The 17,313-nt window shown below is 40.5% G+C and overlaps 1 protein-coding gene across 1 annotated transcript in view; it reads right to left on the bottom strand.

Annotated features, from left to right (window-relative positions):
- Positions 1 to 637: 637 nt before the first annotated feature.
- MALT1 (MALT1 paracaspase) overlaps positions 638 to 17,313 on the bottom strand; it is a 40,288-nt gene continuing 23,612 nt past the window's right edge. Inside the window, exons 10-17 of the mRNA XM_035892963.1 lie at positions 16,240 to 16,443; positions 10,403 to 10,580; positions 8,952 to 9,026; positions 8,130 to 8,257; positions 7,107 to 7,256; positions 5,557 to 5,714; positions 4,579 to 4,704; positions 638 to 3,794 (exon numbers count right to left, since the gene is read on the bottom strand). Coding sequence (XP_035748856.1) covers positions 3,330 to 3,794; positions 4,579 to 4,704; positions 5,557 to 5,714; positions 7,107 to 7,256; positions 8,130 to 8,257; positions 8,952 to 9,026; positions 10,403 to 10,580; positions 16,240 to 16,443 — 1,484 coding nt within the window. The 3' untranslated portion in view covers positions 638 to 3,329. The remainder of the gene's footprint in view (positions 3,795 to 4,578; positions 4,705 to 5,556; positions 5,715 to 7,106; positions 7,257 to 8,129; positions 8,258 to 8,951; positions 9,027 to 10,402; positions 10,581 to 16,239; positions 16,444 to 17,313) is intronic.

Genomic DNA, 17,313 nt, shown 5'->3' on the forward strand with positions numbered 1-17,313 from the left:
CCGTCCCGCGCCACGAGGAGCGCGCCTGCAAACAGACACGCAAACACGGTCGGTGAATTCCCCAGCCTTTCTCTGGATGACTTCTAAAGTTCAATAATTGGATTCTTTCTCTATCCACATTTCTTAAGAAAATTGTCCAAATATAACCGAAACTTGTTCGGGTCTCTGACGCGATGGAGAAGGATCATTTCGGTTCAGCCAGCAGTACAGTTGGGATTATCAGAAGCTAGAAGGCATATAAACCTGCCAAAAAAATAAATAAAAAACCAAACCAAACAAAAAAAAAACTCCCCTCCACTTCTAAGTGCATGGCTCTGAGAAGCCTGTCCAGGCCCAGGGTGCAGGTACGTTTAACCTGAGCCGAAGCTCACGATTCAGATTTCCCCTTCTCTTTCCTTAAGGAGGCTATTTCATTATATGTGTTGCTTTAATGCAGTTGGGGGGTTTTTAAACCGGGAGGAGTAGAAGAATCTAGCAACTACATAAACACAGATCTATCCTTTTTCGGGGCAATAGTTTATTAACAGTAAGAAAAGAATAAGCTTTTATACAAATTAGAGAACTGTGACAAAGTATCAGCCAAATATTACAGTACTCAACCATGTCTCAAGCTGTAATTTTTGATTTACACGTCAATTACACAGGATAATTAATGCAGAGGTACATCTCATTCACCAATAAGTATTTCACTCTTTAACACCCTCCTAAGGAGAGATTCAGAACCCAAACTCATTTGTAGATTACTTCAAGCCTGGCTGTCATTTTTGGAGACAACCACATTAAAATCCAGGTGCAGATACCCGCCTTTCAGCGCAGATGAACATGAAGATCAGCAGATGCATTTTGTGATGCATTAGCACTCCCACCTGAACTCGTCATGGCCACGCACCGCACCTCCCTCTGCGCCCAGCCAACCTCCTGTAAGGCCACCAGATGCCACCAGAGGGGTGGATCTCAGCTCAACATTTAGACTGGGTTGTCCACCACACCAGTGAGATCCAAATTTTTTATGTTTTGATACCTACTTAACGAAAAGCGCAATGGTAATTTTTCTGAAGTAAAAAAATCATTTCATGACGGGGATCTAAATCAAAGCAACACTGCTTATCAATATTACCTGGGCAGGAAAGGCTACTACCTGCATCTGAAAATTCCCATAGATTTTAATTACCTCACCCCCCAGTATTTTCATGCTTTCAAAACATCAAGATTTTTTAAGACCTAAAACCAATCAGTGTTCTTACACTCGTCCCCAGATACACACAGGCAAGCCACAGGTTCTTCAGTGTTTCAAAACAAACCCAAACATAAAAAAAAAATAAAAAATGGGTATGTGTTTTTTGACCAGATTATTCAACCTGAACATACAAAAGAGTTTGGTGAGCAAAACTGCCCTTTCCCGAACACAGATCAAGAAGGTTTGCAACATCTGAAAACTTTGGCAGCTAGCCTGAGCGAGCTCTCTCTGTTCCCCTTGGTCAACGGAGCAATAAAGCACCATATGGAAGTATCCCATTTCCCTTTCGGTGGAAGATCACCTGCGTTCTGAAGGCACCTAGGCCTCCACCTCCAAGAGTGAGGTTCTGGGGTTCAGAGGCTAGAGGACCTACAAGACTAGCGTCCTCCTGGCGCCTGGTCTGTGGATGAACTGCACTTGAGCTCCGGAGCAAAGGCACGCATGTAGGGCTGCACACCGAGCGTCAGGCGGTGACGCAAAGCAAGGGTCTGCATCTGAAGTTGCTCCATCTTCTGTAAGTTTGGGTGTGCTGGAATCTTTATCTCGGATTTTCACAGCTTTGGGGTAGACTGTTAGCATTTTTATTTGAATGAATATAAATTAATTTGGCCTGGAAAACAACCGAGTAGGCTTTTTTTGTTTGTTTTTTTAAAATCACCACAGAAAAGCAGCGTCTGGTGGCCAGGAACACCACCCCAGTACTCCAGCCCGACGAACCCCGACGTTTTCTCTCCTCTTGCCCATTCATTTTTAGCCTTCAGCATGTCTTACTGTGTGACTGTCCATACAACACTTTGCTTGCTATGAACAGGCACTTTTTCGTCACATTTCTATTTAGTGTTCTTGCAGACCATGAAAAGACCACCCCTCCAGAAATCAGATCAGTAAAAGCCTGAAGTGAAATAAACGTAAGAGAAAGATTATCCTAAGAAGAACAATCCACCAGTATGGATCTGCGACTCTGCTCCCTCTGGCGATTTGTAGTCTAGTTCTCTTAAAAGAAAGCAAAGAGCGATGATGTTAGTTTACTAGCTCAGTTCAGGCTTTGTTCTCCCGGCACAGCTCTTCATCCACGCGTCAGTCACTGCCAGACATTGGCCATCTGACCGTGGGAGAGGAGAATGCTGGCAAAGCTGAGGATTAGCTACATCCAAGGGGCTGGAATGTCAGCGATGATCCTAATACGTACATGAGGAAGGAAAGAAACTGAGGCTTGAAGGAGGCATATTCCTAATGCTGGAATATTAAACCGCAGTATCTTCACCTCTGTAAAAGCTCCCTCTTTGCTCAGTTCATTTACGTTATGCATCATCTCATACGTGCAAATAGGAAGCTGTTACAACGTACATGAACAAATAAAACCTTATTTTAATGCAGCATGCAAAAATAAATCCCTGGGTTTTGAGCAACCGAAACTGAAAGATGGAAGAGAGAAAGGTGTATTTATCATTTTGGGGCTAGTGGATTTTTTAAAATCACGTTAAATCATAGAGGACATGGAATTTAATTTTCCTCCTTATTTCTGTCAACTTTTTTCCCTCTGACAGCTATACATGTTTATCTTGGTTTTGTACAGGATGAGCAATTCCTCTCTGAAAACGGAAGATTTATGACACACACGTTTACAGTAAATCTTGTAACTCCAGTTGGTACTGGAGAAGCAGCTGGGAAGATCCAAGGCTTTACTATCTCGAGAGAAACTTTGTCACCACAGCCAGGCTTTTACCCATTCATCCCCTAACAGGGATAGGCAGCTTCCTCCCAGAAAAGCACCATGGCCTCTGTTCCTTAGCTGCTTGACTGCCAGAGAATGGAATAGGAAACTCTGAGGAGTTCAGGCTTTTCCCTGTATCAAACATCAAATGGTAGGAGAAAAAAACCAAAAATCCTGCCTTTTTCATTCCTAAATTTATCAGTCCAGTTTTGTCCCTTGGGATCTGAAAAATTTTCATCACAACCTCATTTCCAGTAACCACCTCTAGCGTCTCCAATCCCTTTGTCCTGAAACCCCCAAACTCCAGGAGAGAGCTAAGCAGTGTGGAAGGTCCCCTGCTCAAGGATGATACTATGGTCTACCCTGAACACATCACAGCTACTGCTGTTTAGAGAATCTGAGGTTGTCAGAGAGAAGGAATTCCAGTTCAACAGTATCATCAGTGGTCTCTACTGGTACATTACTCTTTTCCGCAGGGGGTGAGTAATTCCGTGCTTCATGTCTTGGAGCCAGTATCGCTGAAGTCCCGTTGCAAGAACACGCTCCTGGCTGTCTGATGCTGTGTAAGCAGATACAGTTTGGATGGTAAACGCCTGGACAGGAATTTGGTTGGCAATGACCAGGGATGTAGTACTTAGTTGCCACTGGACTAGATTCTATCTGGTTATGAAAAGGATTACTAGCCACGCAACAGGTCTGGAGACAGTTATTAGTTTTGAATCCATGATGAAGGCCTAATTTAGCAATAAGCGGCTTCCCAACATTAACTTCTTTTCTTTCATCCATTGTATCTTCTATTCCTGGGTACTCATAGTGCAAGCAAACAGTGAAGATCAAGTGTTCCTGCAAAGGGGCGCGGGGGATGGGGAGAAAAAGAAAAAAAAAGGTTACACTTCCTTCCCAAATAAACAATACAGGAAAACACTTCAAGAGGCATAGTCTACTAGAGGAGGAGACTAACCTTTTTAGGAACTAAAGACACATATTAGGCAAGCCTTGTTTACTGAGGACCTCTTTTGGTTAATGCTGGCTCACCCGACAGTCTTTATTTCTAGAAGTACTTATATTACACCAGCTGCCAAGAGCACTAAAGGAAGAGGCATCAAGTGATGTCCAGCACAGATGTTCATGACACAAAGGTACAGATATAAACTTAACAGTGCCACAGGATGTTGAAGCAAGAACCTTTCAAAAACTCCGTGCGCAACAGCACGGGTTGGAATGGAAGGAGACGATACATAACATTTTCATCTCCTACATATCGACTTTGTAAGATGCAGATCTGTGCCAGGCCACATTCCTCTTGTACTACAGGGCACAGGAGCATCCCCACAGCATGCAACAGCTCATCTTTACAAAAATAATCATCTTGTCAAAGTTCAGTGTGGGCCTAGAAAATACAGAGTGCCTTGCACAACGGTATCAAGATTGCATAGGTGTTGATTCCCTGGCTTTTATTTATCTGATAAGAAACTAAAGTCACTAAATTGTGCTATCAGCCATTCTTTCCCTCCAAAGAACATGTGACTTATTATGCAGACAATATACAGCTACCTCAACAGAACTGCAAAGCAACACAATTAATCTAAATTATCTGAACAAACTAGTGAGAATAATATGTATTAACCCTTAGCTTTTGCAGTGAACTTAGCCTGGTGTAGAGGCAGTGTTTGGGAAGGTCCTTTGACACTAAATAGCTTCCGGTTTCCTCAGGAGTTCCTTTATTGGCCTCTTTAGGATCCACATCCAGGTCCTGTCGCAAGAAAAAAAAAGAAAACTTAACTGAAGGTACAGAATTTGCAGATCATAAAATAGTTAGCGTATTTATTTTTATAAAGTCAGCATTTTCTTCTTCTTAAAGAGAAAGCAAGCACCAGTCTTGGATTACTTGCGAAAGCTGCTGAAATCACTGTTAGTCACAGGCAGAAGGGGTTATATCTGAGTAGGTTACCCTCTTTTGATGATGGCTCCTGTCAAACTTGCTGAGCTGGCGTCAGGGTTGCTCTTTTTTACCTAACTTCTGTAAGTACAGTACTACAACGCTAATTCTGCAGACTAAAAATGCATGTATTTATTATGCATTTTATTCCTAATGCATCAGAGGCATCCTGGTTGTTCTATCTAAAAAGGTTTTCTGCCCCATTTCCTCTTTCACAGATATCAGAAAAGAAGGTTTTTTGCCCCAAGGAGCCTTCTGTTTTACTCGTATCCTTTACTTTATGGTGATCAGCTGAATAACATCACTGGAACTGGACAGGATCACCCAGGTGCAAAGAACTGTAAAACTAAAGCTTAGGAAACCTTGTCCTGCAAGGTCGATGTGTCCTCAGCTCACACAGGAGCTACCGATACTTAACTTCTTTAATTAAATATAACAAATACTTGATAATTAGACAATGATAAACAAAGGAGACTTGGAAAAAGATGACCTCAGATTAATTTTAATGTATTTTTAAACATATTGAAAACATGCATAAATAAAAGCACCCAATTTCAACAGCTTAGACTCATTTTACTACAAAATAAGCAGTTTGACATGGACCAAACAGACAGTTTTCAACTCGAGCAGAGGGAGATCACCGAGACACCAACAGCAAGCACTTACGAGTGCGAAGTCTGTAACGTAGGCTCTGCAAACTACTATTTCAGGCGGCTTCTTTACTATTCGCGTGTAGATTATCATGACATTGGAAAACTCAGCTGCAAACCCCAACTGAATCTGAACGCCGCATTTGAATTCAAGATACATACTTTCTGGAAGCTCTGCAAATAAATAACATATCATTACATTCTACATAAAACTTAGCATGTGTACTTTCTGTTTTTATTTTAGTTTGGTTTCAAACTCAGAAGTTTTAATAGGTATAGACCTCTTGCCCTCCCTCTACCTATCATCTACACGTTCACACCGAAGCAAGCTGGATTAGAAGCTAACCAGGCAGCAGCACCGTTTGCCAGTATCGCAGGTAACTGGCAGACACTGCCAGAGAGAACGGACTCGGCTTCTGCTTCGCAGGTTTCTTTCCGGTCTCCGTGCAACTAGCAAGGCAACGTTCACTGCAAGGAGGGTATAGCTTACTGACCCATGAACTTGTTTACCTATCTGTAAGGTTAATATGGTATACATCCAATATATAGGAGACACAGTAAGAACCTTTGACTTTGACAGAACAAGTTTCAGGTTCATTTTTCCCTTTCACAGCCTACGCACACATCCACAAAGCCCAGCCCACAGCATCATTCTTCTTATTTTGGATCTTTCTCAAGCCACATCATTCTGTGTTGGCATGCTTTGTACTGATTTTTCTACTCCCACTGGAAGTGGATTATTTAACATTATCACAGACATACCTTCATACAAATATAAAGGTTATTCTCTTCCCAAATTCCAAACACATTCTCTTCTATGAATGGCTTAAACCAAATAAACTGTAAGATATTATTATGCCTTTATAATGTTTGTTTTGCATTTCAATCTTTTTACAAACAAGAATTAAGGGCTCGATTCCAGAAATGAAAACCTACAGCTGTGAAAGAGTCTGCCCACATGACTGGTTGTCATAAAAATGCCACTCCTGACCCTCTGCCCAATCCTTCAAAGAAATCTTAAAATGTACTCCAACATATTTAGGTGAAAAAGATAAAAAGGTCTTAAACCCCACTACCCTTCTTAAAAGAAGTCTAGAAAGCCTGGAACGGATCTCACCCTTATTTTCTTAGTTGTACACATTGAAAACTCCTTGTTGTCATGCACGTCTACCACACAGCTCACCTGGCTATCTTAGGTGAGGACTTCAGAATGAGACTATTGATGTCTTACCAGTTTCACCGTTAGACACAAACAGATTACTGGGAGATTATCCCAGGAAGTGGACATCATATAAGTCTCCCTTACAGTGTCTGAATGGTCCTAAACTCGCTTACTCAGGGTGAATTCTGCAGGCCACCTGGTTCATTATAATCTCATGTAGAGGTAAACCCCAACATAAAAATTTCCAGGATCTGAACATATTAATGAAAATTCAGATATCAACTTGAATTTATTCCATTTCCATTCAATATCACAACCCACAGAATAGAGATTATTAAGGAAGGACATCCTCTTATTTTTCCCATCATGCCAGTAAGATCATCTAAAAGTAGATTGGACTATACCATGAGCTTTGGCCCACTGTAGGTTCCGTGCCAGAGACTCTGCAGAAGATACGGTTTGTTGAATGGGATCAGTTAATGCCCTTTTCTCCGACAAACTGCTGCGGATTTCCAAAGCTTGCTTGCCTTTGGTAAGGTGACACTTGCCCATATCTAAAAAGAAGATGCATATAGTTCCCTCAAAATCAATACTGCTGAAATCTTTGCATTTCATTTTCAACAGTGACCTGTTGACAGCAGAACTTCACTGTGCATTTAGGATCCTCTTGGATTTTTTTCTGCTTTTTGGATCCCTGTCAAAAGACAGACTGGGCAACATTCTGAGACCTGCAGCTGCACCAAGTACACGGGAAACCACAGCAGAACTTGGCTGATTGTGTACATTACCTACAAATAACAGAACCTTATACAGACGGCTCTTTGTTGATGGCCCTATCTGTTCTTCAAGTTTTGAGCAAATGTTTGCACAGAAGTAATACATTTTCCCTCAACAGTTTCCACTTTAGCACTTCTCCCATCAATTATAAAAGACAATTACTGAACCAGGCATATTAAAACAGTGGATTGCCGTTTATAATGCACTTACACCCTTTGATAGAGAGCAAATAGTTGTCATCACTACAGTGCTGTTTGAGGTAGGTAGGACTCCGTTAATTGCTTAAATGAACATGGGAATAACTGGACTACCACTAGCAGCTGACACAGGACAGAAGAGTAATCTCTGTGGATGGACAATTCAAAGCTCCATGCAGAAAGACACTCAGAAAAAAGTAAGGTTCACTAAAAAGGAGAGTATAAAATTGGTCACTATTAAAGAAGCTCAAATCCCCTTATAATATCGTGATCTTTGTTAATGTGCTAAATGCTAATGTGTTAATGTGATAAAAGCTGCTATTTTAACAAAATGCAACAAGAAAGAGCGTGAAGTAGTGCAACACATTCACCATGAGAAGAAAGACATTTAAGCAAGGAAGTTTTTAGTAGTGCAGGCTGAGAAGACTGTTAATGCACTAAGCTGACATTCACCTTCTGCAACCTCATCAAGCAGTACAGTAATCTTCTTGTCTTCTAGCAAACGGTCCTTCAAGAACTTCATGAAGATTCCATTGGCCAACCCCGACTGCTGAATTTCAAAAGCTTCTGCTCCTTGGCAACTATGAGATCATCAATATCAGACAAGAGAAAAAAACCACTGAAACACCTCCATGATTAATATCTACATGAGGAAAAAAGGAATTCATTTATATTTCTAACACATTTTTTTCTAGAAATTTAACTTGCATTAACAGAGGAGACACATGGCTGAAGAGAGTGCTGCGTGTGAGTTACAGTTCATCATCTGCTCCACAGAACTTGACCTTCTGTACAAGCTCACAGTGCAGTAAGTACCATTAGGAACACACAGGACCTGACTCCCCCTTCCCATCAGCACAAAGAAACAGAACACTACGAGTCTGAGGGTAAAATTTGCTGTTTACTTCTCAGCCTTTTTTTTCACCTCTAATAAATAAGAGCACTCCTACAAGTAACCATTAGAAAGAGATCAGGAACGCTGCCCAGCAAGTTTCTGGTTTGCTGAATGCAGTTCTCTCACTGGCGTTATCCTATATCTAAACGGGAACATTAAATACTGGGAATCATTACGTATGTGTTTCCACAGTCAGCTAGGCTGTGGAAAGATTCAAAGAATGAAGTAGAAAATGTAGTGTGAGGACACAGATATGGATATAAATTACCGGTCCTTTAGCACCACAGCTAGTATTTTTTGGTAAGAATTGAGCTATGCAATCTCAGCGGTCACTTCTGGCTCAAAACATCTATGGAATAGCAGGAGAAAAACTTCCTTACGTTGCATATCCAAAAACAATGTTGGCTGTAACCTTCAGAGCATCTAAGATAAGAATTGTGTCATCATATTCATTTCTGCAATAAAGGGAAACACAAAAAAGTAAAATAATAATTTGAGAACTAATAATGGTAACAAACTCTACAGTGAGTGGTTCAAAATACCAAAACAGCATAGTTCAGAAACAGTCATTTTATTCTCTCCTACCATTCTGGAATGAATCCTGACTGCTAACAGACAAAAATCAGCATCACCAACACTCTTCACGAAGACAAGGCAAAGACACAGTCAGATATCACGCATTACCCAGACGAGGGCATGCTATAGCGGCCAACACAGAGTTTGGCTACAATCACTTAAAAAAATTATTTCTGATAACTAACCATTTTAGGTTATAACAAAAACTAGACAATTTTTTTTTTCTTTTTTTCTTTTCCCAAACATGGTGTCTGCATAGTTAACATGAGGCTTACATTGCAGTATTTTCTACTTGGACAGCAGATTGTGAAGCTGAATTGTGTCACTGGCATTTCATTAGCAGCGAAGCTCAGAGGCTCTACAAATACTAAAGTACTAGCAATTTTTTATTTTGAAATATTCCTTAGAGACCAATTTTCAGAAGTGCTGACTGAAGAGCTGATTTCAAGTGCAAGTTCAATCGGGCATAGTAGTCCCTTAACATGGAAAGAAAATGTAGTACTTTGCTTAGAAAAGCCCGATAAACCGGTCGATTTTTTTCTGCTCTAAAGAAAGAGACAACATCCCCAGCATAAAAGCAGTCCGCAAAATCCAGGCCTCTGAAGAGTTCTAAAATAAGCACTTCACTTGAGCCCTTCTGTCGAATTTGCATGCCTTTGATAAGGATTCTCCTTCCTCCCTTGTTACAAGGAAGATGGTTAATGATGCAAGGGGAAGGGTCATTCATCTTAAGATACTAGATAAAAGTGAAATGAAGCAAGACTGACACTTTATAACTTTTAAATAACAACAAACCCCCACAAAATAAACGTCATTCAAATCAAGAGGCAAGCATCTGCCCATGGAGACAGAAAGTCTAATCATCAGCTTCACATTTCCACCCAGGGCCAAAGGCAAAATAAGTCTATGAATTAATCCTATTGACTTTAAAGGCACTCAGGTGCAGGCTGTGAATTCTCAGAGCCATGAACTTCCAAGTACAGTGAATTCTCAGCCTAGACTGAAGATCTCTCCTCAGCGTGAAGTCCAGCTTTCTCTCAAGATCCCTTGCTGTTCTCCCAAAGTGCCTGTTCAGTTTTGTTTGTTCGTTTTCAAAACAGGCTCAGTTTTAATCCATTGCTGCAGGGACTAAACTGAGCTTCACAGCTGGTTCCCAAAACTACAGTCATTACACCCTCCCCCTCCAACGTGAAGCAAAAACATCCCTCAAACATCTAATGTCGGTTCTCACTATTCATGAATTATGGGATTATACCTTTTCCGACACATATCCAGTAGGAATACATTAAGTCCCGTCTCTTTTTCCTGCATTAGTTTGAGGATGTTCTGTACACACAGACAGTTTGCAGACCGGTAGGGATTTGGAGCATCAATGGGAACCATGAAACTGTTTCCATAGTTTTCATAGCCATGGCCAGCGTAGTATAACAAACCTGAGGGTTCAAAATACACGTGACTGAAAACAGTTCAGGAGCGCCTCGGAACATTTCTACAACTCTCAGCACGGTCAAAAACTTCACACACTATGTCCATGCGCTACGGGTCTGTGGGAAATTAAGAGAATTCAAGCTACTCCAAGCAGGTTTTTTTAATATCGATATGCCTTTGTTAGTATAGGAAGGAAGGGGGGGTCACGGACCATGCAAACATCAGCGTCACAACACACAGACACAACAAATTAAAAGAAAAAAAAAATCAGTCATGCAATAGAATCAATTAGATATTTGCATCAAACACACAAAATTAAATACTCTTAAAATGCTTTAAGTAGTTATGGCCTCTAGCAGAAATAATCCCTTATGTATGATATGTAACTCACAGATATGAACGAGGAAATGTGCCAACTGTAAAACAGATAGAAAAGAAATAGATACAAAAATAATGCTGAGCAGTTTGGATGGATTTTTTCTTTTCTTTTTTTGTTTTATATGAGAGATGCTGTCACCTTCAGAATTATTCTCCTTTAAATTTTTTACCTACCATTAATCATTGGCAATTCTTAGAAGTACTTAACTAGAAAAAAAGAAAATCAGAGGAAACCCTTGCTTGCCCTAGAAGAGCGTTTTGCAAGTTTCTAGTTTTGCCGTCTCCTCTGTAGGGTCAGTTTCTCTGTTTGTTTTTGTCTTTTGTAGGGAGGGATAAGAAACATTTTTTCATTTAGAGGGAAGAAAAAAACCCACCCCAAACACAATTATTCAGTAATCATCTTTGGTAGGACTGCAGAGCACATTCCCATTCCCAAACCACCACCAACGTGGTTTGAGCTGGTTACATCTACATCTCTGCAGTTACAGCCTCATACTCTTGGGGCTCTGTTGAAGAAACCAATTCTTTGTGTGCTTACCTAGACACTAAAGATTATCCCACAGGCTTCTCCCTCATGTCAATACGCAACACTCTACAAGGTTTTAAGATTTAAAATCTTCAATAAAACATGCCATAGTTTTGTATAAAGAAAAGATACAATGGAATTTAAAAAAAGCTTTTCTTAACCCTGAGAAAGAGAATCGCAACCTAGGGCTTGCTTAGATTTTACTTATAGGAATAGAAATGTCAGCTACTAAAGTCGTATCAATTTGCAGTAAGATTAGATGATCTTAGCATTAATAACCTCAATCGCCATAAAACGCAGTTACCAGAAGCTTGTAGGATTAAAGGGAGTTTTCCGGCTGTCTCTTCCCAGTGCTGCTTTTGTTTATGGCAAGTTGCATCTTCTAAAAAGGATTTTTATTTATCTATACAAAGCAGTCTATGGGTCAGATCTTCTGTTAGTATGTAGTGCTGCAGCTGTATAAAAGTCAACAGTGAGACGACAATTTATACTACCCGGAGATACGGTCGCCTTATGTCATTATTCTTACTAAAAATTGCTGTGAAATTGATGTCACTTCAAAACTTGAATATTCAGAAGAAACAAAGTAAGCCTTACCCTAACCTACTCCAGCAACCTACATTTAAATCAGCTGGTGTAGGGAGGTATGCGAGACGTTCTTACCTTTTCATTAGATAGCTACAACAAATGAAAATACTTCTCTCGCACAGCCCTGCGCTTTTTGTAAAGGAATACCAAGATATAACTGTAGCCCTTCAAACTAAGCCTTCAGTTCTCTTCTAGGCGTAAGCTCTTGAGTCATTAACAACTATGCCAAGACCTTGCAAACCGCTCCATGCAATCAAGAGCGCTCCATTGCTTTTTATGGGAAACACGCAGTCGAGATAAGCAGCCAGCAAGTGCCTACAAGGTAAACTCCAGGACACAAGGCTTCACTTAAACAAAGAGCCGGATGGTTTTTCATCTGCCAGGGTCCTGGAAATGGCAACAGCTTCATTCAATTAAAAGTAAGATTTCTAAAGCCCACAGAATTGAAAGTGTATTATTAAAACCCTAACAAATAAAGGTACTATTAGGCTGTTTGTAAGATTCCAATGGCTGCCCGAGAGTTTCACAAGAGTTAAAAATGAAGTTAAGCGGCACGTGCATGACTCCATGTCAGCTCCTAAGTTAAAAGGAAACTCTGAAATTTTATTTCCACAGAGTTTGGGCCTGGGCTTCAATCAAGGTTATATCTGAGAATATATGTATCGGGGTGTATGTTAGATCAGTAATTGGACTGACCGAGGGAAACAAGTCTCTAATGTAAAGCATGATTTATCAGAGTATTTCCTCCATGAGTAGCAGTATTTCAGAAATAACTACATTTCTTTTATATCCATGGCAGACAACTGTGCCGTGTTTACTTGATGAGTACCTGCAACAGTTAATATGTTGAGCTCAAGATCAGAAATAAGTCTCTGCATACCCAGAGTAAGTAGAGTAAACATGTTTGGAGGGCCTCATTAGACACTTTGACACAACAATTTTAAGTAGGCTCAAGTTCCTCATAGTCGTCAGCATTTAAGTGATATCTGCCTCTCTTGCTTGCTCTCTCTCCCCTTTTTTTTTTTTTTTTTAAGAAGGCAGCCTACCTATTTTTAGCCTTTAAAACATATGGGTCTATGCTTTTACCCTTTGTAGAACACAATATTAATCGCACCCTACATTTAGAACAACATAAACTAAGACATTAGAGGAGACAATGATCATTACTTTGTTTATTGCTCCTGCTCTTAGGGAATGGTATCTGAAATGCCACTTTCCTGGCAGTAAGCAAGAACGACGCAATGTCGTACAGGCATCACCGATATGTGTAACAAGAACTAAACAGAAGTAGCCACTATGCCTCAATAAATCATTATCTATTTGTGCACTGACAGCATCTTTTATATGCTTTAAGCCATTAATAGCCACTATCCAGAAAGAACAAAATGACCATTTGAATTGAGGTACCCTTCAGAAGTATCAACTTGCTGGAAAAACACAACTGCAAAACTATGCCTTGTAAGAGCTTTCATATGGTGCTGGTGAGAAACTCATTAAAGCCTTTCAGTACTTTACTTTCTAAATTCATGTCAACAACTATAGAAAAAAATTGAGAAGGTGCAAGAACCTAAAAGCTCACTCAAATGGATAAGCACATCTATTTCCCAGGGAACAAAAAAAAAAGAAAACTGCTATTAGAAAGTCTACTAAACTCTACTGCCATAATTAGTCTTCATGTCATGCAAGTTTTGGCTCTGACATAAATGCCCAAATGTCAGACCAGCCAGTTCTGCCCAGACGGAGCATCAGGTAACACACCATTAGAGAAGTCATACTAAGAAATAATCTGACCTTGTGTTCCAAAAAAGAATCAATAATGTTTTCCCGTGTGGGTGTTACTATCGAAAATCTGCAACTTAAACAGGACAACTGGAAGACCTCTTTGGTCTCTGCTGTAAATCATTTCTGGAGTCGTTTATGCAACCTTAGCTTTTAGAAAAATGACAAAAATAGTGGCAGTCAGCAGCAAACTCCTCAAAGCCCACTGGCCTTTCCTCACACTCTAAGCCAGGTCATTCTAAGCCTTTTCCATGCAAGACATGGAGGTTGTTGCTCTGTTCATCAATTCCATTGTGCCCTCCCCCAGCCAGCAGCACAGCCACCAGCTCTGTCTTGCGCTTTGTCTCTCAAAATCAAGTTTATGCGAGACAAGGAATCCCAATATATGAGTAATCATCTAAGAATCAATGTGTATCAGTAGTAGCAATGCACACCAGACCTGGCTGGTTGGTCATTATCCCAGCAGAAGGCACCTCCTGTGCTGGATGTGGAGGAGAGCTTAAAATTCTTATAAATATTCAATTACAGGCATCTTATAAATGGATGTATGACTCAAACAAAAGCTTAGAGAGAGAAGAAAAAAAAAAAAAAAAAAAAGAGAAACGTGTTAAAGGCACATCTTTTACTATGCATACTTTATTTAATTTGTCCTCTTGTAATTTAAACCAATACTGGTGAGATGCTGCAGTACCATCATTAAAGTGATGCTGCAATTTAGAGGCGAGAGCCTTGGATTTTTGCGGGGTACTATTTTTAAGAGTTTAAGAAAAAAACCCCACCCTCCCAAAAAAGAGGGCTGCTGCCTGCTTAAGCAGCATAACCACTATTAAGTTTTCCATCTAATGTGCAAAGACACATGGAAATAATAAATTTTATACTCTGTATTCAGACCTTCCACAGAGCTGGAAAACCTGAGCTCTGCCCGAACAGGGATCTTCGTATTCAACTCGGTGAAAAGTCCTTTGTTACTGACAACTGCAGAAAGGCCACAGCTCTCCGATTTCTCAGTTAATGCTTTTCCTTACTCAGGGTATATTCTGCAAAGGATAACGTGAATTGTTCCCTGTTTTATTTTACTTCTTTGAAGTGCATAGACATAACTTAAGAGAACTACACTGTAATTTTACATAAACAAACTTCTTTTCAATTTGCTTTTTGAAGTAGAAATCCAGGCTTGCACAACTCCCTCTCACTCCCTGTCAAGGACATTATGAAAAACTCTGTGCTTGCCAGGCCAGTACCACAATAACTGAAAGGAACCAGCAATTCAAAATAAGGATTTCTACTTAACCTGAAAACTTGGCAAAAAAGGAGAAGGCAAAAGACATGGCATCCAATCTGTTAAGTGTTATACCCTAACTCTAAAGCACAATGTTTTCCTCTTATTTCTGTACTGCATATTTTAGCGTATAACACCTTCATGAGAGAGATCTTTGCTACCATGTCCCACTCTCTTGCCCCCCGTCCCCCCCAACACACCTGGTATCAGAGCGCCGCTCACAGCCAAGGCAAAGCAAAGCACCCCTCTTCCTCTGTTCTTTACAGAGCTGGCGAGCCAGGACTAAGAGCACCAGCAGCCCCTCCCACAGAGCGCCAGAAGGATGGAAATCCAGAAGGAAATCGCATTCTGCAGACATCCAGTAGAAAGACGGGGGGTGAACAGAAGGGTCCCACCAGCAAGCCCAGAACACAGTCCATGCCATGCTTCGGGCTGCTCCCCACCTCCCCAACAGAGATGCACCCTAGCAGCCCAAGTGTGCCGAGGGACTGGCCAGCCTGAACCAAATCATTCATCTGCAGGCACGGGGAAGGGAGGAGGACAACAGAGTAGAAGTTTACAAAGAAGGTGTTTAAGAAGACTCCTAAAAGCTGCAAGGACTGCTGCCCAAGACTTCATGTAGTCTGGTATACTGCAGTTACACAGTTTTCAATGACTCTGCATAACACACTAATACAGGCAACATAACAGACTGTTCTTGCTCTTGCTTAAAAGACTGCTACAAACTAGTACTAGTGACTTCTTAGTGCAAATGTGCATCTTCTGCAGAGCGTGTTGTCAATTACACTATACAGACGCAGCAGCTTTTAGCAGACAAACACATCCGTACCATCAAACAAAAAAGTGCATTGCAGTTCTGGGTGTGGTTAAAGAAAAAAGTTCAAATATTTCACCTGTTCTAAAAATAAAGAAGCAGTAACACTTTAACCAAAGTCAATAACCAAAGCTGATGGGTGTTTTTAACTTACTTTTCCCCACCTACATACATGTTATTTGCCACGAAGTTTGTTTCGCTGTCACCTACAGTGAGCTGGCAGAGGTAGTTACCAGGTATTTGCATACTTGATACATCACAAGCCTGACCGACTTCAGAAGGGGCATCGCATCTTCTTACCATACACTCCTTTGTCCAGGAGAAGTAAAAATTCATTCACTGCATTGCGCATCTCAGACTCAGTAAGGTCCAGCAAAGAAACAACTTTGAAATCCAGCTGTCTCAGCAAATTGGTCAATTCATAGACATCTACCATTGGTGCCTTGAGCTGGGGGTGATTCCAGTAGCTCATATTTCCTATTAACAGAGCTACTTTGTCTGTTGCTGCAAAGACAAAGGAAAAGCAAAACCACAGCACGTTTATATATTCCATGGGTTCAATACCTTTACACTTCATTTTTTCTAAAGTGAAAATACCATCCAATCTCACTTCAGGCACAGTATTTTATATGACTTTAAAAGTCATCCTACATCAGCAATACAGCTCAACTCTTTGCTCATCCAGAAATCCCCCAAAAAAACATTTCAGCACGGTCTGACAGTCAACATACCTGAACTGTGACACATCTCAGAGGGGATAATCTGTCAAGGAGCGAGTCACTAAGGCTATCTCCCATTTCTTTCACTTTTCTGAAAGCACAGACTATTACTGAATTCCCCCATGCAACAAGAAATGTAATAAACACGAAAATTCTTACGGCAAGTTGCCAAAGCTATGGCCAGTATGCTTTCCCCAAACCCCCACATTTTCTTCTGCTTCTTAAGAAACAAACAAAACCCACCACACACAAAAGACCGCTTTCAAATCTCTCTCTCCTGTGTCTCTAAAAACACGCTACATTTAGGCGGAGACTTTTACAGGTCAGAAGTAAAAAGCCTTTTTCCTGTTTGTTAAGGTTTCTTTTTGCTGCTGCTCTGGTTAAAAACAATGATACAGAGAGATGAGACATTTAAAAAATTTGGAGAGAAGTCTACTGATATTCTCGTAATTTGAGATACATTCGCTTTGATTTTAATAAAGTCAGAAGTAATTCTGTCATAAATAAACAAAGCAGCAATGAAAGGGGGAAAAAGTCACATTGACAGAAATGCTTTCGAGACCACTAGCCTGATTTTTAGCCAAAAATTGCACTCTAAGTTACAAAAAGGAACTTATTGAAAGCAGGCCATTTCCTCCCTGGTTTGTTACTTCTG

The sequence above is a fragment of the Egretta garzetta genome, unplaced genomic scaffold, assembly GCF_000687185.1.
Source record: "Egretta garzetta isolate BGI_Z169 unplaced genomic scaffold, ASM68718v1 scaffold384, whole genome shotgun sequence".
In the NCBI taxonomy this organism is placed as follows: domain Eukaryota; kingdom Metazoa; phylum Chordata; class Aves; order Pelecaniformes; family Ardeidae; genus Egretta; species Egretta garzetta.